A 27,299-nucleotide genomic window follows, 5' to 3' on the forward strand; every position below is an offset into this window, starting at 1 on the left:
AAAACAAAGTATTCTTTGGCTTATAAATTTGCTTTAAATATAATTTTATTTTTGATCAAAAAAATTATGTATAACATAAAATGTACTTTTAATAAATTTTTAAGTTTGTACAACTATACTATATAATTAAATTTGCTTGAAATTATTTAAAAAAAAGTTATTTTAACGCATCAATACAAGTTACAGAACAAAAATAAAAAGCGATTTCTTTGCAAAATATTGGAGTGAAAAAATAAGCCAAAAACAGTGCATGTGCTTCATCAAAAAAGCAGTAAAAATATCAGAATGTTCGTAGCAATATGAAATTTAATTGTGATGAAAATACTTACAAATGTTAACTACATTGTAATTTTTTAAATTTAAACAAGGATATTAAAAAATAATAGCTATTTTGCTAGTTACAAACCAATTTAATTCATTCTATAACCTAACGTGCTAACATACAAATTGTAAATAAATGTTTAAAAGTGACTATAAAAGAATAAAAATCTCATTTGTTAAATGTAAATAGTCCTCCTTTTATAAATTTTTCTTCACATCCACATGTACAGCAGTATTCAACCATTTTCATTGAATTTTATTGTTCAAAACAAAGCTCTGCAATCCACCTCTATAGTAAAAGACTGGGGATAGGGCTTACTGGAGAGAAAATCGTCCCGGAATCACGTGACAATGTTCTTTGCAACAAGGGAAGGGGGACTGGTTCTCTCGATGCAAATCTCTCCTCTAAGCTTTGTACTAATGGTGTGTGGGGGAAATCAGCCAGTCCCTGAGAAGCTGGGATTTCTTTAGGGAGTAAAGTTCAAGATCGGTGAGATCAGAAGAGTTAGGGTACTGTTGGCTGCAACCATATTAATTTATACATTTATTTTAACAATAGGTTAGTTTCTGTGTTGGCATCTGTTCATGCTAACTGCAGTCATAAAGAAGTCAAAAGGAGATTAAACTTTCAAAAATTAACAAATATTTATAAATATAAACTCCATCTGCCATGAATTTAACTTAAAGTTGGTCACCTTTTAGGTTGTTTCTTCATTAGTTACTCGGAGTACATTAACCAGAAATCGCATGCTTGGTATTTATTTTGACATATACACCAATACAGAAATCTTAATTATACTAATATTTCTAGACTTAAAGTGAAACAAAATAAAGTTTGTAACACACATACAAAAGTGTTCAATTATTAAATGCGTCATATCTTTGGTTTAACATCAAATTAAAAGAATGTGAAATTAATAGAAAAAAAAAAAGAATGTGCAATAAAAAAATGAATTCTTACACTTTATCATTAGCAAAGAGACCAATGCAACGAGGTTGTCCAAAAGCACCATTCCCTAATATTGTTACACACACCCTAGAAGTTTTATTAAGATCATCCGTTTTATAATTTTTTCTTTTTCTGAAAGGATTCAAAACAAACCTAAAGGAAGATAACCTAAAAGCACATTTTACAGTTCTGAAGTTTGGAGGTATACAAATTTTTAAAAGAGTATGATAATGTCCATTTTTAAAGAGAAATGACATAATTATCTTCCCAACAAGTAACTTATTTCAAAGTGTGCCAAAATTTAGACACAATTCTTTTATATTTCACGATAATGTAAGCATAATTTTAAAAAACAAATGGCATCAAATTTTATTTTCAAATATGTATTTGAACGTATAAAGAACTGTGCTCAAGTGGATCCAAAAAGAGATTGTAAAATTTCAACATTTTTACGATTTAGCGCAATTTTTTTCTGAAATGAATTCAGCACAACACAGAGCAACACGGTCAATTTTGTAAATAAACAAACATAGCTTCGGAACCAATTTTAGCAACTTATGCTAACAAATTATTTTTACTTTTAGCTTTAATCTTTAAAGACAAAAATTTAAATGAAATTATATTAATAAAATATTTTAGAAGAGTATGTAATTAATGATTGTTAAATAATTACATTTTACGTGAGCATTTATGAAAAAGTACAAATTTTATTCAATATAAAAAAGAAGGATATTGACAACTTAAATAAGCTTCCAAATAGCGAAACAGCAATGTTCGAAATAATTATAAGGTGTATTGAGTCGATGAAATTTGAACGGGTTTCGTTCGTAATACTAAACCTTAACTCGTTCGAATACGCGATTTCAGCACTTAATCCGTACATCCCGTTGAAATCGCTCAAACGGGTTGGACATTTCAAAGTGCTGAATTTTGTCAACAAACAGAAGCAGCAATATCCAACATGACTACAGCACGAGGTAATTAGATTGAAGAACAAAATTTGGATTTATCAATTTCAATTCGTTTGAATTGATATTGAAAATTAATATTCGAGCTGTATTTTATTTATTAAATTGAAATGGCGTTACAGTACCCTTCATTTTTCATTTCAAATCCTTACTTTGAGTTAATAATTAAAATGAATGTACAGTTCTACGAAATTATACTGATGTTTCTAATAATATCCTTCCTTATTATCCTATGCTATAATCTTCCCTTATTTAGCAGACTATTACGATATTTAATGAATTCTGATCATTCATATTTCGTAGAATCATACCAATGTTTCATATTGTAATGACTTTTTAACCCTTATTTATGGATTGGTTGACCTCGACCCACCTGAAAATTCCTTCCAAATCGCAGCAAATCAAATAACGTATAACATAATTTAAGTATTATACAATATATTATAATATGTCATCTTACTTCAGCATATTCTCATATTGGTAACTGATCCTCGCTATTGCTGCTTAGTTCTTGTGCTTAGAGTTTATTAAAATGGTATATAAAATAGCTTTTTTAAAAATAAGCATTATTAATTTTGCATTTATTGTGACAAATCTGATTGTGTTTCTCTGATTGTAATGAATTTTTTTCATACTTAAATTCCACTTTAATATGAATCAGTTATTTTCGTTTTCATAAGAAGCAGCAAGACCCAATTCGCAGCTTAGGAAAGTTTCTATATTGTAATCTGTCTATCTACACCGACTAAGGCTTTTTATTCCTACAAAAATTTTAAGAAATAATTTTGCACTGTCTGGTAGGCAGCCTAAATTTGGCAACTTAAATACAAAAATCTTTCCCCATGTTGAATTGATGTTGTTAATTTCCTCATATCAATCCTGTTCGGGTACTTTCTCGTGCTTGGAGTTATCTTGCCCATTTTGCTGACACAGCTTAAAATCTCGCCAATAAAAAGCCGTAATTTTTATTTTATTTGAATATTTGAAAAATAAAAATAATTGCTGGAATAGTTGAGTACGTAACAGAAAATTCTAAGCCAGCATAATTGAAAACTCATCTTTGAACTTGCAAAGAACTTTTATTAAGCAAGAAAAAAATATGATTTAAATTAAGCATCACATAACTTTTTAAAAATAAAGCATAATCCACACGAGTATTTTACACTCCACAACATAACTCAGTTGTATTCGCTCCATACATTCATGTATAAATATCTAATCTGGATCTGTCCTATGTATGTCAATATCCAGTCAAGAATACTTGCATAATGAGGGTGAAAGAATACGTAATAAATACACTTACAATCAATGTGTAAATTTATCTTTAAATTATTTTTAAATGTTTAAAATAAACTTGAAAATAAGGGAAAAAACACCCTTTTTTTTCCACAGCTTACAAACTTAAACTTCCCCTTCTGAATTAGTTTTCCCTCTTTCAAGTCTTTTTCAATCTTCCATTTTTTTTTTTTTTTTTTTCAAACTTGTGACTTCTGACAAGCTGTTCTTCTTACTCAAACCTTGCTCCTTGAAATTAGTAGTCCAGTGTTTTCACTACAGCGCGAGAATCTCGCATATTTTTTTATTTTCTCGCATCAAAATTCTCGAATTTTCGAAAAAAAGCTTAGAATTACGCCATTTAGAATAAAATCCGTTTCACTTTTCTTCCTGGATCTTTCATTATTTTCAACATCTGCCCCGTTATCTAACTTCCCTATTCACCAGTATTGTTCAAAACCTTTTCGAACAACAGAACACAACCACAGAACCCCTTTCAGAACACATTTCTCTGCAACCACATGTTTACTGTAGGTTAGGTTTCTTCATGTAAGACGCTCATATTTTTTATGTGCTAATGTAAGATGGACAAATACCTTGTAAAGGCAAAGTCTTCTATGATGATGCACCAAAAATATTCAATGCTTTAAAAAATAAAAGATGTTAAAAATGTATTATAATTAAAGAAATTATTTTTTTTTCCAAGAGTTTTTGTGTTTTTTTAGTTTTTAGCAGGGCTGATTGTGCTCCGGAAAAAATCCGGATTTCCGGATTTTTCGCTAACAGTGATTCGGAAGTTTCCGGAGATCGAAGGTCCAGACGTTTCAAAAAATCATTGATCGCACAAGTTTCCGGAAATCAAATTTTCAAAAGTGGAACTTAAAAACACAATTTATTTTGTTTGTAAGGGAGAGCCAGATACATTTTTTATCAGTAAATAGTTATAATCATAAACTCAAGAAAGTAAGACATATTTGTAAATTTTAATTACTTCTCCTAGAAAAACCTAGTTTAAATTTTTTTCAATTGAAATTTTTTTTTTAAACTCGGGAAATTTTCCGGAATTTTGACTTGGGCTCACAATCACCCCTGTTTTAGAAGTCTCACTTAAGTTTATGAAATCTCACCCTGTTTTTGAGAAAAGGTGAGAAATTCTCACCCATTTTTTTTCTATGATGAAAACACTGTAGTCTGGCTATAATTAATTAAATAACTATAAGTACTTATATCAGAGAAATAGATAAGTATCATTATTCCTTTTCGCAACAACTACATTCACCAAAGTAGCAACGTCCGGTTTTTGTAATTTGTTATAAATTAAAATATATATTGTGATTTGTCTAGAATTCACTACAAATTATACCTATCTAGTTTATTTAATTATTTTATTTAAAAAAAAAATTCTGTAATTTCTAGCATGCCACTCAATATACAGTTGTCACCTAATCTTGTTGAGCAATTTGTTTTAGGAACTGATACGAATATCTGCCTATTTTACAAATGGTTTTCAAAAGCAAATTTTATAATTTTAATTTTTTCTCATACCTATTATATTTACCTATACATACCTATCATGTTTGTTTATTCTTACATTTATGAACAGGTGTGTTTTATTATGAACTTTAAGAAGAATTTTCTAAGTAATAGTTAAGCATTTAATAATGGACAGCAATATTAAGATTAAAAACAACAGTAATTATCCTTACATTTCAAAAACCTTGCATTTTTTATATATAGATATTTTGCATAGCTACATTTTTTTTCTTTGCTTAATTAAGCCATAATTTTGCATTTGAAACTGTTAATTGTATGTTGTTTGGCTCAGCAGCCAATTCAAGGATATCTAAATAATTTGTTTTTTGTTCTTATTAACATTATTGTGTTACTTATATTTTTTGTATTCAATAGCATTGCAAGCTGTATTAGATGGATCATATGAAAATGACAAAAAACTTGATATCATTATTCAACTTTGCAATTCCAATAAATGCAATTCCAGTGTTGTATTTGAAAAAATTATTGATTGGCTGATTAATTGCATTACAAATAAAAGGTAAGTAAATAAGGTACTTTTCCATTGACTGGGCAGAAATGCAGTGAACTTTCTTTTCGGTGACATTTTAGAATTGCTTTTTTTTAAAAAAATGGCCATCATTCAAAACAAAACTCAAAATATTTATCAATATTCAAAGTAATGTAGTATGTATAGAATTATATACAGATAATAAATTATGATTGCTGATTTTTTTTTTAATTTACTTTTTCATGTCTAAATTATTTGGTTATTTTTTTGTGCCCATTTTAAAATTAATATCTTCATGCTCTGCACTAAATTTTGTAAGATTAACTGTATAATCTAACAACAAAACAATGGTTTTAGTTTAAAATAAATCTTTGTTAACACTACTATAAAAAGAATAGAATGAACAAAGAGCACTTTTATGTCAAATGTTCCAAAGTGTTGTTTTGAAATATTACAATCTTTTATCTGCATTCATTATTTGAAAATAATGAATGAACTGTTGAACTAATGAATGAAAATTGAAACTTTTGAATGTATTGTTAGTAACTTTAGAAAGAAAAAAAAATTTGAAAAAAATCTCATTATTGTTATTGTTAAAATGGTTTGTTCCTTTTTAAAAGAAGTGAAGTATATAAATAAAATATTCAATATATATTCATTAGATAATACTTTTTCGCATACAATATATTGAACTTTTACACGAAGTTTGGCTGGGGTCATTCTAGACTATTTATTAATTTTTAAAATTTTTTTTTTTTTTAGTGAAAGTGGGGAAAATATATGCATATAATTTGTTTGAAAATAGGGTCCTATTTTTGTGATTTTATGTTGAATTACACAAACCAGTGGTGTGTTCTCTAAATTATGTAACAGGTCATGTTTTGTGAATTTGGGAAAATTTTACCTGTGTTTTCTGCATTCAAAATTAGTGTAGAATAAACCAAAACCTTATTTATATAAAAAATATAAAAATTATGTCTTTCAAGGAGTTGTGGTTTTAAAATTATGATTTACTAATGCCATTTACCAATTTTTTTTTTTTTTTTTTTTTTTTTTTTTAAGAAAAAAAATTTTATCATCCAATTTTAAGATAAAAAATATTGTAAAAATCCATTTTAAAGTTCAAATATTTTGTGAACGGTCCATTTTTATAATAAAATACTTTGATTTAACTATAAGAAATGTTATATATTCCTTTTGAAATGATGCCATAAGGAGTTTTTCAGAAATTAATAATTTTAATAATCTATATGCATTTTTTATGAGTGAAAATATTTTCTTAGCTGTGGATCATCATCTGATATTTTTTCTCTATGGCGAGTCTTGCATAAAGTTTTAACAAACCTACAAGTGACAACAGATGATCAAGCTGCATGCTTAAAAAGTAGATATATTAAGGCAAGTATTATGACTACCAATTAAGTTTTAGTTATTCCTATTTAATGTTTACACTTATTTAATCCTGTGTTGATGTATTTTTTTAGTTTTTCTTAAATCAATTTGTTGTACAATGGAAAAACTGTCAAATTCAAGTTTAAATACAATGTAATTGAATTACTATGTAGCTTGTCTAAAGTAAGAACTCTCTTTAGCTATTGCCTGGATCCGTGACGGTGATGGTAATGAGGTATAACTATTTCAAGTAGGGGTGTGGGGTAATTGTTTAGGACAGGTTTCGGCTCAGGTCAGCACGAAAAAGAAAATATTTTTCTTCGGTCATCTGTGTTAGCCTTAGAGTGAAGAGGAGCAACCCTCTCTGAAATGTGCTATTCTTGTTTCCATAGCAGCAGACGGCCTCAGGCTTTGTGGTGGTGGGGGGAATTCTTACCGTAGACAAACTATAAATGCTGTTCTTTCCTCCAAAACTAGTTAGTTTATTGAATTACGTAATTAGATTATGTACAATTATTATTTCAATAGTAGATAGTAATGCCATGAGTGTATCTGTACAGGACATGCACACGTTCTTCTATATAATCTAACTTTGCCGATTATATTTATTTATTTTTAACTTATTATTGATATTTAATTAAAATGTAATATTTTTCAGAAGAATTAAGAAAAATAAATTTTTATAGCAATTATAAAATTTTTCACTCAAAATTTTTTTTAATGTATTTTTTAGGTTTTTATTGAAGAAATAAAAAATTTTAATAATCAATATGAACTGCTGGATCTCATTTTCAACTGTATTACAATATTTTTGAAGTTGGCATCTATCTATGGCGCTCTGGTTTTTGACAGTAATACTTTGGTAATTATATATTATTTAATTGGTTTTTGTTTCAAAATTTAATGATTGACCTATTAAAAGATTTAATTGAGAAATTGTTAATTATAATTTTGATTTATTTTCCCTTGTTTGTTAAAATATGATTTTAAACAGAATTATTGTTTTATATTTTTTGTGAACTGTTCGTTATTAATTACTTTATTGAAATTTGACATAATGCATGCTTTGTAAAACTTAATTATTTGAAAATTTTATCAATGCATTTATTATTGACCTTTCGCATAAGTAAGCAAAAAATAAAACTTCTTAATAATGTATTTTTTATCTTTTATATAGAAATTTCCTTTCAAGTTTTATAATCTTAGCTTAGCTAAATATTTATGCTAGTTATCATAAATTAAGTAAAAATTACAAAAATAGTGATAACTCCCCCAAAAATAAGCTTATCCCAATGAAATTTGAACATGTTTTCAATTAAGAGTTGCTAAATAAAATTGAAATACACTAAATATTGGCACTGCACTAGAATAGCATCATCTGCTATGAGCATAAAATTGTGTGTTTAATTGCAAGCTTGCAAATTTCACTGTGTTTCGGAGATAAGAAATGTGAGATAGCCAATTTGTAACAATAACCTCTTGGCATCATTTGTCTAAAGAGCTTTGATGGAGATCTATTGGAAGACTTGAGGCAGTACTAAGTCTGATAGAAGTGGCCAGGTGGCTAAATGGGACTCCTTCTGTGCTTCACAGTCTTGGACTACAATTTCGGCACCCAGAAGTTTCAGCCAAGGACAGCCAAATGCTACAACAAGCGTCAACGAACAGTATTTATCATTATGTGCACAGAGGAATAAAACCGCAACTCTAAATCATCTCCGTCCCTCTCTTAGTGCAGCCACTGGAAGATTGATGTCAACATCTGCTGGCTCAGGGCCTTGAACAGTTTAAGGTCTCTCTCATGCAACAAAAAATATGTTTAAAGAAATGTTTTGTCTTTAAAATTTTCTAAATAATTTCTTTTTTTATTTTAGTTTATGTTGGAAATCTTAAGATTAGGATTTTAAAATATTAAAGAGTGAAAAATATTTTTGAAAAAAATATAGACACTTATCAAAGTCACTTGATGCAATTTTATATATGCTAAGCTCAGTATGCCTGAGCAGAAGCAAGAGAAAGAACCGAGCTAGGTCTTAAATAAAATTGCCATATTAATCTATATTTAGGTTAATCTATATTAATCTATAGTTTATTGAGCTCAAAAATATAGTAGTTTAGTTAGAATTTTTTGTACCTCAATATATTACTTTAAAAATATGTCACATACATTGTATTTGAAAATGCAATTTTATCTGAAAACAACTTTAAAAATCAATTAGTTAATAAATAATTTAATAAATATTTAATAATATTATTTGGCATGAAATAATATCAATATTAATTAATAACTATTAATATCACCTACTTAGTACTAATTAATAACTATTAATTATCATTATTATTTAATTAATCAAAAATCTATAACAATTTTCAAATTCAATTGTTTGGTGTAAACTGAGATTGAATTTCAATATTAAAAAACTTTAGGAACTTTTTTTTCAAATTTACAGTGCAAAACCTAAATTTTTTTTGCAGAAGTATTTTCTACAAGTGTCATTTACTTAATAGATGGTAAAAAAAATTCATTAGCATGTATTTAATCTGATTTTTGTTAGCACTTTTTAAATATTTTGCTCAGGTTGCTTAATGTTGTCCATGTATCCTTGAATGTTCTTTAATTCTGGTGTAACAATTTGATTTACAAATTGCTTAATTTTAAAAGGAAAAAAAAAACCACAAATATCTCTTTAATTGTAATTTTTCGTCTACATGAAATAAATAATTTTAATAGTTTGAAAAAGTATCTAAAGGTACATAAAACAATTAAAGTTTGTTTCTTTTAGCTTTCTCTTCTTTTTGTGACCTTAGACACATGTTGCGAATATTACAAAGAAAATTCAACGTTTATAAAAGAGTCAAAATCTCTCATCTATATAATTTTAGAGACATTAAACAGTTTACCCAATGCTTCAAATGAATCAAAGGTAAGTCAAATTTATGGTTTTAAGATATTAATTTTAATATATTCATAACATGTGTGAATTTTTAAATCTATATTTTGAATATTAAAATATATGGAAATTTAAAACCTGCTTCAAAAATATTTACCACTTGTTATTTAATTTAAGTTTTATTTGCACCTAATTAGCATTAGATTTAAGTAAGAGGTTTTTTTTCACAGTATCACATATCGGCACGTTAAAATATCTGTATTAATATTTTTATGTTCTTTTTCATTTATTTTGCCTTTATTTCTTTGCCCTTTTTTTTTTCAATATCTTTTGCTTTGAACTTTTTACAACTATCTAAAATGGAATGTTATACCATGGGGAATATTTCAGGAAAGAATATTCTGGAGAATAGATCTATGACTAGGGTCCGTTCTTTCGTCGATAAAATTACTAGAATTAATTTATAGTATTTTCTAGTAAATATTTTATTCAAATATATAGCTTTTGATTAGAAAATGGTTTAAAAATAGTTGGATCTCTTTACATTTAAAATTTTGTATTGTCCAAAAATTTGACAATTCATCTTGATTATTTTGATACGTAGAAAATCATGATAGCTATCACCATAGTACCTTAGGTTTTCTCTTAATACCCATTGTTTCTTTTAAAAATTATTAAAAAATTTGTTATTTGTGTTTTGTCTCTAATATATCTAACTTGTGTTGTAATTTCTTGACAGTTGCCAGCATATATTGATAATATTAAAGTCATATCTACATTTGTGTATTTTGCCACATGTCATGTTGATTATTGTCCACTTAGCTATGATATTGTTAAAAACCTGACTGGAATAGTTTTCAAGTAAGCTCAAAAAAGTTTTTTTTCTTTCTGTTTTTTCATTCAAATATGTTATTTTAATAGAAAATTTAATGGGCTATATACTTTTAATTTTTTTTTCAAATGCTAACTTTAAATGGGAAATATTAATATTTAGGTGTAATATTTCGGTATTATAGGTAATATAAATATAATATTTAGGTTTTATTATTGTAATTAATATAAGGTATTGGGAATCAATTTTAAGGCACCTTTTCTAAAATTTCACTCAGGTGTCTAGAGTTTTGTAATTTTCAATTTTATTTTTAGAAAAAATTTTTAATTGGATAAGTGTAAGGTGTTATTTTAATAATTAGGTATAAACTCATAGGGATTATGATATCAAAATAGTTCAACCAGATATATCACATATTATCTATGTTGGAAAGAAAAACAATAAATTCAATTCACAATACCCATAAATATTTATGGCAAAAATTTAGATTTTTCCTGAATGTTACCAAATATGTGCTTCTTTAAATAACAAATACAAAATCTTAATTCTGCATAAAACTGTAATTTATGAGTTTTGTAAATAATGGTATAGTTTTAAATAACTAATTCGCTGTTGTTATTAATACAAATTTTATGCTTTAATAAAATTTAAGGAAATAGAAATTTCATCAAAGCCTATTTTTAAAAATTTATGTTATTTAGTTATTTAAATTAATGTTATGATGTAAGTGTATATATTTTTTTATAAAATATCAACTAAAATACTAAAAAGTTATGCAATGATTACTTTATTAAAAAATGTTTAATGAATTGTCTATAGTCTAAGAATTTTATTATTCAAAGTATTAGTTTCTAAGTATTATATTACTCAAATACATGATTTTTATTAAATAGTTCAAAGACTGGGTCATTTAAAAGTCTGTTAACACCAGAAGCTGATTCTGACGATGCCCCAAAAGAACCAAATGTCCATATCTTGGCTTTTTTTGATAATTTGCAAAAACTATTTAAGAAACAGGTATTTATTATTTCTTGTTTGATCTTCAATTTTAAATGTTCTATGCCCTTTCTTTTGTATTATTTTTATGTCAATATTTTCTTGTTAATATTTACCTCATATTTTATTTGTTTTTAAATTTATTATGGTTTCATTAAATACTGACATATATATTTTAATCTATTAATTTCAGAAAATATACGGAAATATTTCCGGATGTGTTGTAGCTTCAGCTTTAATTAAAGAAATGATGTCCTGTACCTTAAATCAGAATAGGTTTGTAAACGATTGTTGTTTTATTTGATCTACTGTGTATTGTATTTTTATATCATTTTCCAAGTTAAAGGCATGTTTAATGTTTTAAACTTTTATTTCTTGATTAAGCATATAATTTGTTTTTATAAGAGTATCCTTAAAAACATTGTTATTATTTTGCATTAATAAGAAAGAAAATTTTAAATTTTGCATTAATAAGATAGAAAATTTTGCTTTTTAACAGTAAAATTATTTTTAAGTTTAATTTTGAACTATACGTGAATAAAGCTTAAACGCTGTGAAAAGAGCACAAATGTTGTTGCATGAAGGGACATATGTTCATTTTAGTACTACAAATGAAGTCCCTTCTTTGGTGTCCAAACACAGAAAAGATGTAAACACAAAGGTGCTGGAGAAATTAATAACAAGTTATTACAATAAAATAAAAAGACTGAACCATAACTGAAATTTCAGGCTTTAACTTAATAACATTATTAATGATAATTTCCTTCTCCATACAACTCAGAAATGCAATTGTTTTCATCTTTTTACTTTTAGTGAACTTTCTTGTATTGACTTTTTTTACTGTTTACTGTAGTACATTGGATAAAGATACTATCTTGGTAATCTGATAGTTTTGATTTTCTTACCAGCGGTCTCACGAATTAACTGTATTTATTTATCGTTGCGTAATTTAAATATTTTTACTTTTATAGCTGCCTAAATGACCTTTAAACTGTTACATATATTCCATTTTTAGATCAGACCTGGACCCTTTATCAATTTTAGCCCTTCTTTGTGCTGCTTGTGGCTTTGATATTCCTCTGATGATATCTACTGATTCGTGCTGCAATAATATTTTGAAAGTAATTATTGACAAATTCAATTATACTTTACATGTGCTACATTTTAAAAATGCATTATTGCATAATATAAGTATATATTAATGAGTATACCGAAAGCCTATGATCTGAAAAAATCAATAAAGGAAAAATAGAAGGAGATATATTTTTTTAGTAAATTTTGCATAGGAAACAAGTCATTTATTGTTACCAACTTTGAAAATTAGCTATATCAGATGGTGTTGCTGACTAGTAAAACTATTAAACAATATTTTCTGCTACATGACAGATTGTTACAACTAAAATGCTTGCACTAGTGTCTGCTAATTTTGTCCTCAGACTGAGTCACTTTGTTATTCAAACAAAGGCTTTTTCAAAAGTATTGTTTTATTGTCTAATTTAGCATGAAACACCATCTGTTAGTAAACTTTGCAAATTTTAAGAATTGATGATAATAAATCTAGTTTCCTAAGCAAAATGCAGCAAGAAGTACATTTCTATTTTCTGTTTTTCTTTCGTTGATTTTTCTAAAAAACAACGGTATTTTGGGGGCTTCAGGTATTCAACATTTAGCCTATTTATTATAATTATTATTTTATATATTAAATTTGAAATTGTTTTAGTTGAAATACATTTTTGTTTAATCCATTTGTAATGTGGCCTTTTCATTTTTCACTGCAAAAGACCTTTAATAAAAGAAATTAGCCCTCTGTAGTTTAATCATTTTTATAATGAGTGCTCATAAATTGTAGTATATATAATTTTTTTAAAAATTTTGCCTGTAAGTATTATTTATAATACAACTAATCACAATTCTCGATGAAAAAAGGGCAATAATCAGGATAAAATATAACAACTAATAAAACATTTTATTTTTCTGGTTGATCATTTTTATAATAGTTATTCTTAAATGTAGCTATTTTCTTGACAAAATTGTTATGCAAATTTAAATTAATACATTTGCAAAGAAAAAAAAAGTTGCATTACTCTATTTTTTTCCATTTTTAAGTATGAATAGTTTAATCTGGATAAAAACTTATAAATTAATTATTATCTGTTTTTTAGGTTAATCGTTCTGATAGTTCCATGTTTTTACCCTTAAGTAGCCTTCTCGAAGCCTGTGAACAACATCCAGAATACTTCTTGCTTTCAGTAGTTCCAGAAGGCTACTTGAAGCCATCTGATTGGCTTGAAGGTATATTGGCTGGCCTGTTGGATATGAAACCCACGGAAAATTTGTTATATTGGCTAAAATGCTTCCGAAGCCTTACTAAATTGTCTGTTTCTTTAGTGGAGAAAAATCTGACTGATTTTGTTAAATTATGTCTCCTTGACATAGATATAGTAAGTTGTTCTATTATTATTATTGTTATTTTTTGTCATGTGACTAATATCTCTAGTTTTAATGAAATCAAAAATATTTCTGTTTTACTTTGACTAATAATAATGATTATTGTGTATTATAAAATCAAGAGCATTGAGTATGAGGATTAATTATTCAAAATTTAGTATGCAATTTCATTTAGAAATGAATTACGAAGCTCATCCAGAAAGTAAGTTTTCTGAATTTTTTAAAAAAAAAAGAACTCACACTTGCAGGATCATATTTATTGGCAACAAGTACAGCAATGTTTAAGCTATTTTCCAACATAGCCACCACCAGAATTGAGACACTTGTCGTATTGTGGGATCAACTTTTGTAACCCTCTGTTGTAGAACTCTGCCCCCTGTGAATGGAACCAGTGTGTGACAGACGTCTGCTGTTACTCTGAAACACTGCCGAAATTGTGACGTTCCATTCAAAACAAGAGTCGTGGAATGTTTACTGCAGGTGTTGCGCTCCTCCATGATAAAGAATGATTGTCCGCATACGGCATGACGCACTGCTGCTGTTTTGACAAAATTTGGCTGGGAGTTGTTTGATCATCCACCCTACAGCCCAAATGTTGCTCTCAGTGATTTTCATGTTTTCTTGCACCTCAAGAAATTCTTGTCCTCCGATGAGCGTTTTGGCAACGACGAAGAGCTGAGAACGTCTGTCACACGCTGGTTCCATTCACAGGGGGCAGAGTTCTACAACAGATGGATACAGAAGTTGATTCCACGATGCAACAAGTGTCTCAATTCTGGTGGTGGCTATGTTGTAAAATAGCTGAAACATTGCAGTACTCGTTGCCAATAAATATGATCTTGAAAGTGTACTTACTTTCAGGATGCGCCTCGTAATAAGATCTTTAGTGTCATTAATTTTAAAATTAGTGCAGGTTGGTTGTATTTAGTAGTCAAACTTTTTATTTCTGAGTATAATCAAATTGTTTTAAAATTAAATGTCATATTGTAAAGCATTTATAAACCTCTTTTTTATTGTTTTATCGTCCCTATAAAAAATATCCTTAATAAGTAAAATAATTTCCTTATGTTTAGTAAAATAATTTCCTTATTTTTTAAAGTAGTTTCTTGATATATACATTACGCTATGCATTGATACCTACATTGTGCAATATTAACAATAAAAAAATTTAAATTCTTAAATTTTGTTAAAATTTAAGTAGTAGATCATATTAAGATATGGGCTTCATATTTTCTGAAGAAAATTTATATTTGTTCAGAAATATTTGTCAAAAAAATTTTATTAAAAAAATCTTATTAGTTCTATATATGGTACTGCCTTTTTGTGGACTAAATCCTCACAAAAGGCAGTACATATATAGGGTATCCCTGGATGATGACAAATTTTAAGGGAAGTTAGAGGACATCACAAAGATTCAGAGTTGCATCGAAACCTCTTAATCAGAAACTAAGTGTCATTGTCGCCTCTAAGTGTCGTCGTTCAGAAGGTGGATTGGTTAACTGGCCATCACGCTCTCCTGATTTAAGCAACATGGATTTCTATTGTAAGGATGCACTGAAAAGTGCTGTGTAGGCAACATCTATGGATTCCAAAATGAATCTGGTTTCAAAAAATTGTCTGTGCTACTGCGGATATCCAACAAATCCAGGTGTCTTTAAGTGAGTCTGTCAATTCATGACTCAATAGAGTAACACATGCAGCGCTAGCAATAGTGGAAACTTTGACCATCTTTTGTGACATTTTAACGTATAATCTGCAATGGCCCACGTAATATCTTTGGCCAATAAATATTTCAGGTGAACTCAGTCTTTGTTTCTTGTATCTGTCATACTATTTTTCTGCGACGTTTCCAACCATTGGTTGCTGTGCATGCCTCCCCTAAAAGTTTGTTCCAATAATATTAGAGAGAATATTGTGAAATTTTTTATTATTTTTTGTATGGTAGCATTCATTTGTAAATGGTTTCATGTTAAGAAAGAAAAGATCTACTATCTTGTGGTTTGTTAATATTTCCTAACAATCCCTTCGATTAAAGGATATTTTTTTAATGTATTTTGTTACAATTTATATTCAATATTTTCAGTTCTGATGTTTTTCAATTATGATTATTAAATTCTTGTACATCTATAAACAATTATCGGAAGTATGCTAAAGAAACTAAAACTCAGTGGCGCGACAGCCCATAGAGGACCAAGGCCTACTGTGCCCGTCTCAGTTTTCTTGACCTTGGGCTCTGTGGTGCGGGAGCAGATGTTCCGGTTAGGGGGTCTGCCAAACGCGGAACCCCCAGTGTTTAGTTCCCAAGCATGCTTGGTACTCATTTATCGACCCACTGAAGGGATGAAAAGCTGAGTTAACCTTGCCTGGCCCGAAGATCGAACCCAGGACCTGTGGCATGGAAGCGCTACCACTCAGCCACCGCTCGTCATCCGAAGTGTGCTATTATACTTAAAAGTTTTACAAAACGTCTACTGTCAAACCCCAATATTATGAATTGGAAGAGAGACACTAAAAATGTCAGAATATTAAAAATTTAGTTTTTCAAAAAACGATTACTTTACGAAAATTCAGTTAAATGCCGTAATCGTATTGACATTTTAAAAGTTGTATAACATGCATTTATTTCAAAAGCAGTTACTTCAAACAATATTCATTTGTGCTAAATACAAATTTTTCAGAATGGTAATTTTTTATAATTGCAGTTGTTACATACATTTCAATCATCATTATTAAAAGTTTAGTTGGCCAAAAATACTTTTGGGATACTTTTAAAACCTGTCAAACCTTCGTATTATGAACAAGTTTTATATTTTAATAAATCAAATTAAATGTTTCTTAATAACTGGGGCAAAGTAGTAATTATATTACGTATATTTATTTCAAAAAAATTTTCAATTGTATTGTAAATACTGATTCTAAAGTTTGTTAATTTTTTAGAATTGTATTTGTTACTTGTATTGCAATCATCATTATTAAAAATTTTAGTAATTGGATAATAATTGTAATTGGATTTAACTAATTGGATAAATACTTTTGTAGTCTATGGAACTTGTCAAGCATTGATACTATGAACTAAATTCAGACCCTAAAAATTTCCCAAATCAAAAATCAAATGTTTTTTAGCAATTCAGTCAAAGTTATTATTATATTGACATTGTAGAAGTTGAATTATTCTATTTATTTGAAAAACAATTATTTCAAACAATATTTATTTGTATGAAAGGTAAATTTCTTGGTTTGGTAATTTTTATAATTGCATTTGTTACACATATTTCAATAATCTTTATTAAAAATTTTAGTCTACCAAAAAGATAAATACTTTTTTAACGTATGAAACCTGTCAAACCTTGATATTATGAACTAAAAGTCAGACCCTAAAAAATTCACCTTATCAAAAATAAAATATTTTTATCAAATATTTTTTAGCAATTCAGGCAGTCCGCATTTAGCATTCAGTAATTATTATGTTGCCATTTGAAAAGTTGTATTGCATGTATTTATTAATTTCAAAAACAATCCTAACAATATTTATCTCTATTAAATGCAAATTTTAAAGTTTAGAATTTTTATATATATTACATTTATTACAAGTACTACAATAATCATTATTAAAAATTATAGTCAGCCAAAAAGATAAACATTTTAGCAACCTGTGGTCTAAAAAGGAAATAAAATATTGATACTTAGTGTGAACAAAAAGCTACTTGACTATACGGCAAGTTTAAATTAACATAGTATTAATGGTTTGAGACAAGTTGTGTCACATATCAACAAAATAGGGAGTTTAAATAACTTTAAAGTTGACGAAGATATGATTAAAGTGGCTCGTGCAGCATTTAAGAATTATTCTGCTGGATTACAGGTTGAGAAAAAAGAATGTGAAAACACTGAATCTGAGGAAAGCAGATTGAAAGCTGCTGAAATTGATTTGCAAAAAAAAATTGAAGGCTTCTCAGGATCTCTTAGCCACAGCTGAAAAAAATATTAAAGATGGGTTAAATAATAAAGACATGTCGATTATAGAAAGCGAACAGATCCTCGTATCTGAGGAAAAGTCGAGGATAGCAGAATATTTAACAGCATTGGAAGATACCAAATAGAAACTTAATTTTTTAATGCAGGGACCTTCATAAAAGTTTAAAAAAATAAGACACGTTATTAGTGAACAAAATTGAAAATTCTTGTTATTAAATTCTTGTTTTAATTCTTTTTATTACATATGCTCCAAATCTCCGTTTCACTGCTCCAAAATTGCCTTTTTGTTGCTCCAAAGCCATGTTTAGCCACTTGCACCACTGGATATGACTTAGCTGTCAAAATCTAGCAGTTTAAGAAAACTTTTAAAATAATAAAAGTTGAATTGCAAGAGTTAAAAGAAGAAAAATAGCAGCAAATAATTTTACATGTTACAAGCAAACTTAATTAATAATTTGCTGTGATTTTTTTTTTCTTGTTATAAAATGCCTTAGATTTTCTTATGTATTCAAATTTAAAAATAAAAGATTGGTAGGTTTTTATGTCAATCCTTAACATTTGTACTTTAACAAGATTTATTAAAATATTTGAAATTGGAAAGTGTAATTATGTGTCAAAGTGATAACTAATTTATTTTTCTTGACGAAGTTTGACAAAGTCAAAATTTATTTCAAAAGGGATAGAAATTAAATTCAAAATATACATTTTTGCAAGTTCCTTATAATAACTGCTTTTTAATTTTTTTAAGAAAAACAATCTTTTACACAAAGTTTTTAAATTTTTGATAAATCCTTAAAATTTTGGACTCCTTGGATACTCCTTGGATTTCTTCTTCTGATCTCTGTATGAACCCTGTATAAAGAATATTTGGATGTATACAGTGTAATTAATCTGTGTCATTTAATCTTTTTGTCATTTTATTGAAAGTTATATAATTTTTTTTTCTTTCTGTTTTAGGCAAATAATGAAATCAAACAAGAGTTTTGTAGATATTTTATTCAAATTGTTACACTATACTCAAGACTAAATCAGCTTCCCAAATTTTATGTGAAACTTCTTTTAAATTTAACTGAATGCATTAAAAACGACACTTTTGGTGAACTCATAACAAGAGGTCAGATATATCCAGAGATACTCCAAACTTTAGCACAGCAATTTCAAGACCTTTCATTTGGACAAATTCTTGATTTGGGAAAGATATTTGCTGAAATTTACACTACCTTTGCAAATTTGAATCAATTTTTTGCTTCTGGAAAAGGTAAATTTTTTTTTATCTGGTCCTCTTTTTCTGCTAATCATTTCATTTAAAAATGATGAATAATATTAAATAGTTCTGTAGAATTTGGCGCCTAACATCATTGATTAGGTGAAAATAGTTACAACCCTGCTAATTTTCAGAGATTTTAAATATAATTTATATATTTAACTTTTGATTATTATATTTTCAAACATATAACTTCAGTCCAAATATGCTTAATTATTTTGCTTCATGTTATAATTTTTTATACATAGTTATGTAGAGCAAAAAGATCTTTTTTTTTCTATTTTTTCGTTCTGCCAAAATTAAAGAAAAAAAATTCTAACTTAATTGTCTTAGCTGATTAAATTTTACTGTTCATCCCTTTAATTAAATGCATATCTATATTTATGTAAAAATTGCACTAAAAATCAGATTGCGTAAAATAGGTTTAGACTTTACAAGATATTTTTTAGTCTGAAATATCTTTATAGGATATTTTTCTGTTTGGTCTTATATTTGAATATCAAATATATGTTATTGATCACTACATCTTTTTATAGTAAAGAACTTATATTTATTGTAAATGGTTGCAAAGTTTTTTTCCCCTTCTGAACTATATTAAAAAAATACTTAGGGAAAAAATTTGACTAGCTGATTTTGATTAATTGGTTAAAGTTTTATTTTTAATTTAGCATCATTAGTAAAATAAAATTTATTATGCTATAAAAAATTGGCAATTTATTTTAGGTAAAATTTTTATATTTAGTCTTTTAAATTTATTTAGAGAAATATTAAACTATTTTCAACTCATTGTAGTTTAGTTCTTACTATTTATTGATTGTTACTTAGTTATTATGAATTATAACTTTCATTATTGTTTTTTTTTTCCAATTTAGGTGCATTATTCTTTTTTTCTCAAATATTTTCTTCGTTTCTTGTACACACCAAATTATTTGATGAAGAAGTTCCAGATAGTGTGTATCCAAAGTTCAAAGATCTAGTGCTATATATAACTGAAGAATTAAAGAAGAATGTATCTGTCCTTTATAAAGAAAAGAAAGAGGTATAAATTTTTCTATATATTCTAATCTTGTGTAGATGTATTTGCATTGTCTTCACTTAGTTTTATAATTGGTGAATTTATTTTTTAATTATTTGTTATTTTATTTAATGTTTACTTTTACATTAAGTTTGAAAAGACCCATCACCTGCTGCCCATCACCAGCTTTTTTAGAAATATTTAAGAAGTTATAATTTAACTTTTTTCAAGCAAATGTCTAATATCTTATGCAAATTAAGTTATTTTTACTATCTTTTCAAATTTCTATTGACGTTTTAACTTGTGAGTTGATAGGCACATATGGATAAATAAAAAAATGCAGGCTGCAATACATAAGGAAAATTTATTTGTGTTGCAAGAAAAAAAGAGAATGTAAGAATAAAATGTCTAAATTTAGTTCTGAGCAACATTTTAAGTTTGAATACTCTACTAAAATGTATAGATTACTTCTAATTAATACTGAATTGTAACAGTTTATGCGCAAACTAAGATTCCAACGAGCTCTTTGTTAGTTTGTTGATTGCATATAAAATTATGGAGCACTTACAAGTAAATGCAAAATATTAAACAGTGGAAAGAGCAAACAATTAAAAATGGAATAGAAGAAATAACATTTATCAGCAAGAGGGTCAACCTCTCTCTCTGAGACTGGAAATAGAATGAATATAATGTCACTAGATGACATTCTGAATATTGTTGTCATGGCAGTGTGTAAACAGTCCTGTTACAGAGTAACTATAAACTGAAAAACGAAAAAAATATTGTTGAGATTTTTGTTCTTTTATTTTTTTTTTAGGTGCAGCAGCTTCAAAGATCTTTCTTATTGTTATGTTATGCTCTTGGAGAAATTAAAATTGCCAGTTATTGCTGTGCTGATGAACCTTCAGAAGATTTATTTACAATGAAAAGTTCAAACAATGCACTTGATTGTTCCCTTGTACATAATTTCTTTGAGGAAGGTCATGCTGATTATTTACAATCATTTTGGGAAAGTGATGATAAAATTCTAAGTTTACTAGTTGTAAGTTTTTTTTTTAAAACTTTTTAATTTTGTATAATAATTGTGAAAATTTATTTTTTATGTTAAATGTTATTATATTCTATTTAAGATAATTTAAATCAGTGCATAAAAAAATTTTTTTTTTTAATTGCTGTTTTTAAAATTAACATTATTTGGTTGAAACTTCATTTTTTTAATTGCATAACAAAAAACTCTTTTTAGTTTCTTTTTATCTGATTTTCTTTTATAAATATTTTTCAGAAAATCATTGAAAATGTAACTGTTTGGAAAATTAAAAATTTCATCTGAGATTTATAAAGCCTAGGTGGCTAAAAAAGGAATAAATTTATGTTTGAAGTATCTAGAAGTTCAATATTTTTCAAAAAAAAATTTTTTAGCAATAATTTAAAAAGAAAAATTTTTTTCAACTTTAAGTATTATTTATGCATAAGTGTTGTTTTCTGTTTAAAAATAACTCATACATGAAAAATTCATAATTAAATTTATGCTGTTAGCTACAAATAAATCTTTAAAAAAAAAAGAAAAAAAAATTCCTGAGTATTTTTATTTTTCTTCCTGTAATATCATTTATTGAACAAAAGCTTGCTATATATTAGTTATTTTTAATAGATAAACATTATTTGTTAAAAATTAGTGCACTTGTACTAGTTTTAAATTTAAGTAATCTATTTTTAGTTCCAACTTATGATTCAAAAAGCAAAATGTCTTCTTTGCAAGAAGGATGCTTCTGAGGATGAAAAGTCTCATCTACAGTTGGTTGTCTTGACTCTCATACAACATGCTCAAGAAAACACATCTGCAAGTGCATCATGGGACTTAGATGTAATTATTATTTATCATAGTACCCTTCTTATTTATTATTGTATTTAATTATAACACATCATTTATTTCTTGCAGATGTGTACCCTTGATACAAGTAATTATGGTACAGCTGTGTGGAGATTACTTCTAAAGCTCATTCCCCTTGTCATCAATATGCTGAATCATAAACAACTTCTCTCACTTTGCCATTCTTTCCACAGTGTCATTTTAAACGGGTAATTTGGTCTTAATTAAAAGTTATCGCGCTTCTTATTTACGCAAGTAAGGTCAGAGTAGTTGGAAGGGTGGCACAGTTTTAAGCCCGCACATTTCAACGACTCTAAAGATCAATGATATTAAAGAAAAGAGAATTTTTTCTATTGATTATTATTTTTTTTTATTGATTTGTATTTTATGATATATTTTTTGCATTGAAAATTCAAAAGCATTATTTTCTATTTCAGTCATATAAATGATTATTTAGGTATTGCTTTTGATGGGGACTTCAGTGACGAAAAGCCTTCATAGATATGTTTAAACATTTTTAGATTATTAAAGCATCTAAACATTATTGCTAAGCATTATCTTGGCATAAAATAATGTATCATATTGAAATCCTTTTTTTTTTTTAATTAGGAGGAATATTCTTTGTTTTAATGGTATCATTTGTAATTATTTTAGATCATAAAATAAGGACTCTATAATGATCACTTATTTTATTACATTAGCTATTAAAGCACTACCTATACTTAAAGTTTTGTTTACTATTCTATGGGTAATGATATTTCTGCAATGGTTCAGGAGATAGAGTGTTCGCCTTCCAATGAGGTGAACCGGGGTTCGATCCCGACTGTGGCTGGTCGATACGAATTCCGCATCCGGCTTGCACCGACCACAGTGCTGACGTGAAATATCCGCCTTGGTAGACGGATCATAGGTTAGAGTCCCCTTGCCATCAGGCTAACTATGGGAGGTTCTTGTGATCTTCGTCTCCATGCAACGCAGATGCGGGTTAGCTTCATCGAAAAGTCCTCCGTAAAGGCAAAATTTCTCCCAATACTTGATCCAGGAGTTCTTTTGTCTTCTGGATTGAGTTCAAAATTGCAAAGCTGCGGAATCGAACATTAGTAGTCTTAAACCAAAAAGAATTGGGTCGGCTGTTCAACAATGGTTATAAAAAAAACTAAGCTATGATTTTTTCCCCCTCCCATTGCGTTAAATATTTTTTCAAAACAAGTGTTAAGCATTTTTGCAAATTATGAACTTATTAACCAACTGAACTTAACTAAATCATTTGCGCAAAATATCTTGTGTTTAACACTTTAAGTTATTATAAATTATTTTATCAGTCTCTTAACTAACATGGTTTTGCCAAGTTTAGTTCTTCATTTATTTCTTCATGCTTTCTGATCCATAAGACTTTCACTATACCTTTTCGTCTGATCCTGTCCTTAGCAACAGACCAGGTCCGTTTCCTGACCAGCAATCTTTAAAAACTTTAGCTTGTTACCATCATTTATTAGTAGCGAGTTAATGTTTACGTTATATTTGTACACTCATAATAAAACAACCTCGCGTTACTATGTCCCTTTTTTGCTTGGACAACTAGGGTTATTATATTTTGCATTATCTGCACTTGAATATTATTGTCTTTATTTGTTTATTATTTTTTATTAGTGTGTGTCTTCTTAGTTCAGATTTATTTATTGATTTGATTTTTTTTTTCAATTTCAGCCAAGAAATTGATGATAAATTTAGTTTAAGCCAAATTGCACTGTCGCACGTAAAAAGTGGGTTCTTTTTGGAATCAAAGTCTTTTCAGTCTGCCTTTGTTATGTCAATGTGGAAGAGTGAAGATTTGATTTTGTCTAGGAAAAGGTAAGAATGGCAGTGACCTTTTATGCATTATTATACATTGTTTATATTGGCTAGCTTGTTATTCTTTTGAGGAACTTTCATTAGTGGCCAAGAAAAGAGATTTAAGCCTGATGTTGCCGTGTACAATCAACTGGACAGTGCAAACAGGGTATTAGACTTAAAGAAGATTTAAAAACCTTGGAGTTTTTACATTTTAATTTTTTTAAAGCAGATAAATAATTTTAAAAAACTAAAATAAAATAAAAAGTATGTACCTATGAGAATTTGTTTGATTTTGGTAAATGAAAACATTAAAAATTTTTTTTTTACAACTATGACATCTGTAGTTATCTATCTTAGTTACTAACATTTTAGACCAAGGCATGAAAAAAAAGTGAGCTTTAAAATTTAATGACTTTTTATGTCTTGTCGTACATTTAGAGGTGGCCGATTTCGTATTTATGAAATATGTTTATTTTTCTTTAATAATAATTTGTTAGCCACTCATCATTGAACATAAAAAAAGTTCATTAATGAAATTGAATACTTTTTTTTTAAATAGGGTAAGTGAGGAATTATTATCTGAAGATGTAACATTGAACGATGTACTACTGAAGTTGAACAGTTTTCGAGGCAAATGGATGAAATATGCACAAACAACACCAAAATGCCAAAAGGGAGAAACGTACAACCCTTTATGGACTGGCATTAAAGAATCGTGTGAACTTCTGAATCAAGTATTGTTGAACGATTCCTTATGCAACCTTAAGATGAAGCCACAACTTTTCAATAAAATCAAGGTATTACACTTTCACCCTTGCTTTATTAAAGATATATAATAGTGAAATAATTTATTTTTCATGTTAATGTTTTTTTTTAAATTTTAAGAATTGATTTTTTATTTAACACAGTGGTAGCATTTAGGACTTTTCAGATACAAGGTATTTCCGAATGCTTTCCTCTAACATATATTTTTTAAATCTTTGTATAAAAATATGTCAAGAAACTGAGCGGATCAGGGATTTTAAATAAATATTTGAATGAAAAAGCAAAACTCTGCCATTTTTAAATTCTACCTCAAACACCTCTTATTTTTTAGTTGTCAGTATTGGTAGCTTACTGTCAATCATCATGTAAGATGCAATCACGTTATATGAAGGGAAAAAAAGGAATTCTATATACTTTGTTAAAATTTTGTTTCATTCGAAGCCTTGTCTGGTTAAGCTGTCAATAATATTAAAAAAAAATTTAAGTATTGTGGAATAATATTTGTTTAGGGTAATTATATTTTTTGAATCACTAATATTTTAAATCAGTAATAATATTTTTTGAATTAATAATTTTAGAGCATGTTATGAAATTGCAGTAATTTACAAATATCAGCTCAGTTTTGAAGTTTATTTCTCTATTTTAAATTTCTCTTCTCAAGAATTAATAGATGAGTAAAAATTCTCGTCATTTATTTATTTTTTGGGATAATACTTGTCAGGACTCTGATTCCACTCCCACTCATCTAAATGACTCCTGACCTGAAGGTCAGTGGCTGAGTGATGCAGGAAGTGTAGTTTTCCTTTCGTGAGAGAGGAAAGGAGTCAAAAAGAGAAGGACTCGAGAGAGAGAGAAACAATATTCTGGTCATTAAGCTGGGAGGGTATAGGTGAATGCGAAGGGGATAGCGACTCTCCCGAGGTGAAATGTTGGATTTTGATATTATTTTAAACTTGTATAATTGTAAATATATATATAATATCAATCCAGAACCTGAAATAAATATATATATGATATAAGTCCTGTCATCCTGCCAACTACGCTATTGTGAAAAGCTTTTTAATTTCTTGGTTCGTTTTTGGTATACTCAGAAGGATGACAGAACTTTATATATATATATATATTTACAATTATACATGTTAAAATTAAAAACAAAATCCAGCTTTCTACTTCTGGTTACTCCTTTCACCTTCATCTGTAATCTTTCAGCATCATGTCCATAATGTTCTTTCACACGAGTGAGCAGTGTCATAGTTTTGGGGAGGATTTGGGGGACAATACCCCGTCCGAAATTGTACATTACTGGATTAGTGGATGCAGTTTTAAAAAATTTTCATTTTTGATTTTTTGTACTTTAAATATTTAGAGATAAATTTTCTTTATGTATATATATAACATCACAAGGAGATAAACCTCCTCTAAACATGCATTAAAAATACGCCACAGCGAGTGAGTCCTTCTCTTTTTAACTCCTTTTTTTTCTATAGGGAAACGACACTTCCCTTCCTCAATGCCATCTGCACACAAACTATTTTAATAATTTTGAAACTTAGTGAGAATACTCTAGTCCCCTATCCAGTAGCAGGGGTCTGTCTAGGCTCTTTTGAGTGACACCTATTTTGTAAAAATTTAGACATAATTTGTACCGCTAAACAGTAGTAAATTTAGTCTGGACAGACCCCTGAGTAGACAATACAATTTTCAATTCTCAATACAAATAATAAATTTTTTCAAATCAATTGTTATTTATGCTAGAAGATTTAATTGTTTTATTACTAAAAATGAACTTTTTAAGTTTTATTACTTTTGTAATTGTTTATTATTGATTTTTATGATTTTGCTCACAATTTTTTTCTTCTTTTTATAGCTAATTGAGTGTTTACCTCTTGAATATCTACTGCCAGGAAATCAAATGCAATGTCTTGTTGGACTCTCTGTTTTATTTTTTCTCACTCCTGACTTAGGTCATAAAAACAATGTTTCTAAACTTGCTGAACAAATAGCAACTCAAATGGTCAAAATTTTTGATGGTGTTAGAAGTATATGGCTGTTTGATTTTGTGACAAGTGGACCTTTTCTTCAAAAAATCGTCCTTACAACCACTAAACTTGTGGAACAGGTAAATAACTTTTTGATTGTTTTCAATTTCATCAATTTTTGAAATAATTACAAAATTTCAGAAATGTATTACATGTGTCATAGATTTTGAAAATTTTCTGAAATATTAGCCTTGATACTTTCAATATAAAATTGACATTATAATGGTTTGATGCTTTTTTTTTTCTTTCAATATTTTTGAAGTATGCCTATTTATACTATTTTTTAGGATAAGTGTCAAGAAATAAAACCATGGATGATCTATCTTTTAGAAAGTGTTGTTAAAGAAATTTCCAGGAATCATAGCACTTTTTCGGATTTAGAATTCTATCTTACAAAGGTACTTAAAGTTTTTCTTGATTATTTCTTTCATTTTTTTTTTTAA

At 27.8% G+C, this 27,299-nt stretch overlaps 2 protein-coding genes across 3 annotated transcripts in view; one reads left to right on the forward strand and one right to left on the reverse strand.

The window, feature by feature from the left end:
• Window positions 1-2,031, reverse strand: part of LOC107454578 (zinc phosphodiesterase ELAC protein 2) — a 40,281-nt gene extending 38,250 nt beyond the window's left edge. The window contains exon 1 of the mRNA XM_087150059.1: window positions 1,283-2,031. Coding sequence (XP_087006185.1) covers window positions 1,283-1,527 — 245 coding nt within the window. The 5' untranslated portion in view covers window positions 1,528-2,031. The remainder of the gene's footprint in view (window positions 1-1,282) is intronic.
• A 36-nt stretch (window positions 2,032-2,067) lies between these two features.
• LOC107454583 (uncharacterized) overlaps window positions 2,068-27,299 on the forward strand; it is a 38,361-nt gene continuing 13,129 nt past the window's right edge. The window contains exons 1-19 of one of the 2 annotated variants that reach the window (XM_087150057.1): window positions 2,068-2,247; window positions 5,422-5,566; window positions 6,820-6,934; window positions 7,662-7,790; window positions 9,712-9,852; window positions 10,559-10,680; window positions 11,545-11,668; window positions 11,841-11,923; window positions 12,663-12,768; window positions 13,810-14,088; window positions 19,028-19,328; window positions 20,207-20,373; window positions 21,167-21,391; window positions 22,067-22,213; window positions 22,289-22,428; window positions 23,927-24,070; window positions 24,612-24,849; window positions 26,685-26,936; window positions 27,144-27,254. In XM_087150057.1, the coding sequence (XP_087006183.1) occupies window positions 2,232-2,247; window positions 5,422-5,566; window positions 6,820-6,934; window positions 7,662-7,790; window positions 9,712-9,852; window positions 10,559-10,680; window positions 11,545-11,668; window positions 11,841-11,923; window positions 12,663-12,768; window positions 13,810-14,088; window positions 19,028-19,328; window positions 20,207-20,373; window positions 21,167-21,391; window positions 22,067-22,213; window positions 22,289-22,428; window positions 23,927-24,070; window positions 24,612-24,849; window positions 26,685-26,936; window positions 27,144-27,254 (2,985 nt within the window). In that variant the 5' untranslated portion in view covers window positions 2,068-2,231. Of the gene's footprint in view, window positions 2,774-5,421; window positions 5,567-6,819; window positions 6,935-7,661; window positions 7,791-9,711; window positions 9,853-10,558; window positions 10,681-11,544; window positions 11,669-11,840; window positions 11,924-12,662; window positions 12,769-13,809; window positions 14,089-19,027; window positions 19,329-20,206; window positions 20,374-21,166; window positions 21,392-22,066; window positions 22,214-22,288; window positions 22,429-23,926; window positions 24,071-24,611; window positions 24,850-26,684; window positions 26,937-27,143; window positions 27,255-27,299 lie in introns of both variants that reach the window. The other variant, XM_087150058.1, reaches the window with a different exon arrangement.

This window comes from Parasteatoda tepidariorum, chromosome 8, assembly GCF_982258835.1.
Source record: "Parasteatoda tepidariorum strain Cologne lab strain chromosome 8, Ptep-v5.0, whole genome shotgun sequence".
NCBI lineage: Eukaryota > Metazoa > Arthropoda > Arachnida > Araneae > Theridiidae > Parasteatoda > Parasteatoda tepidariorum.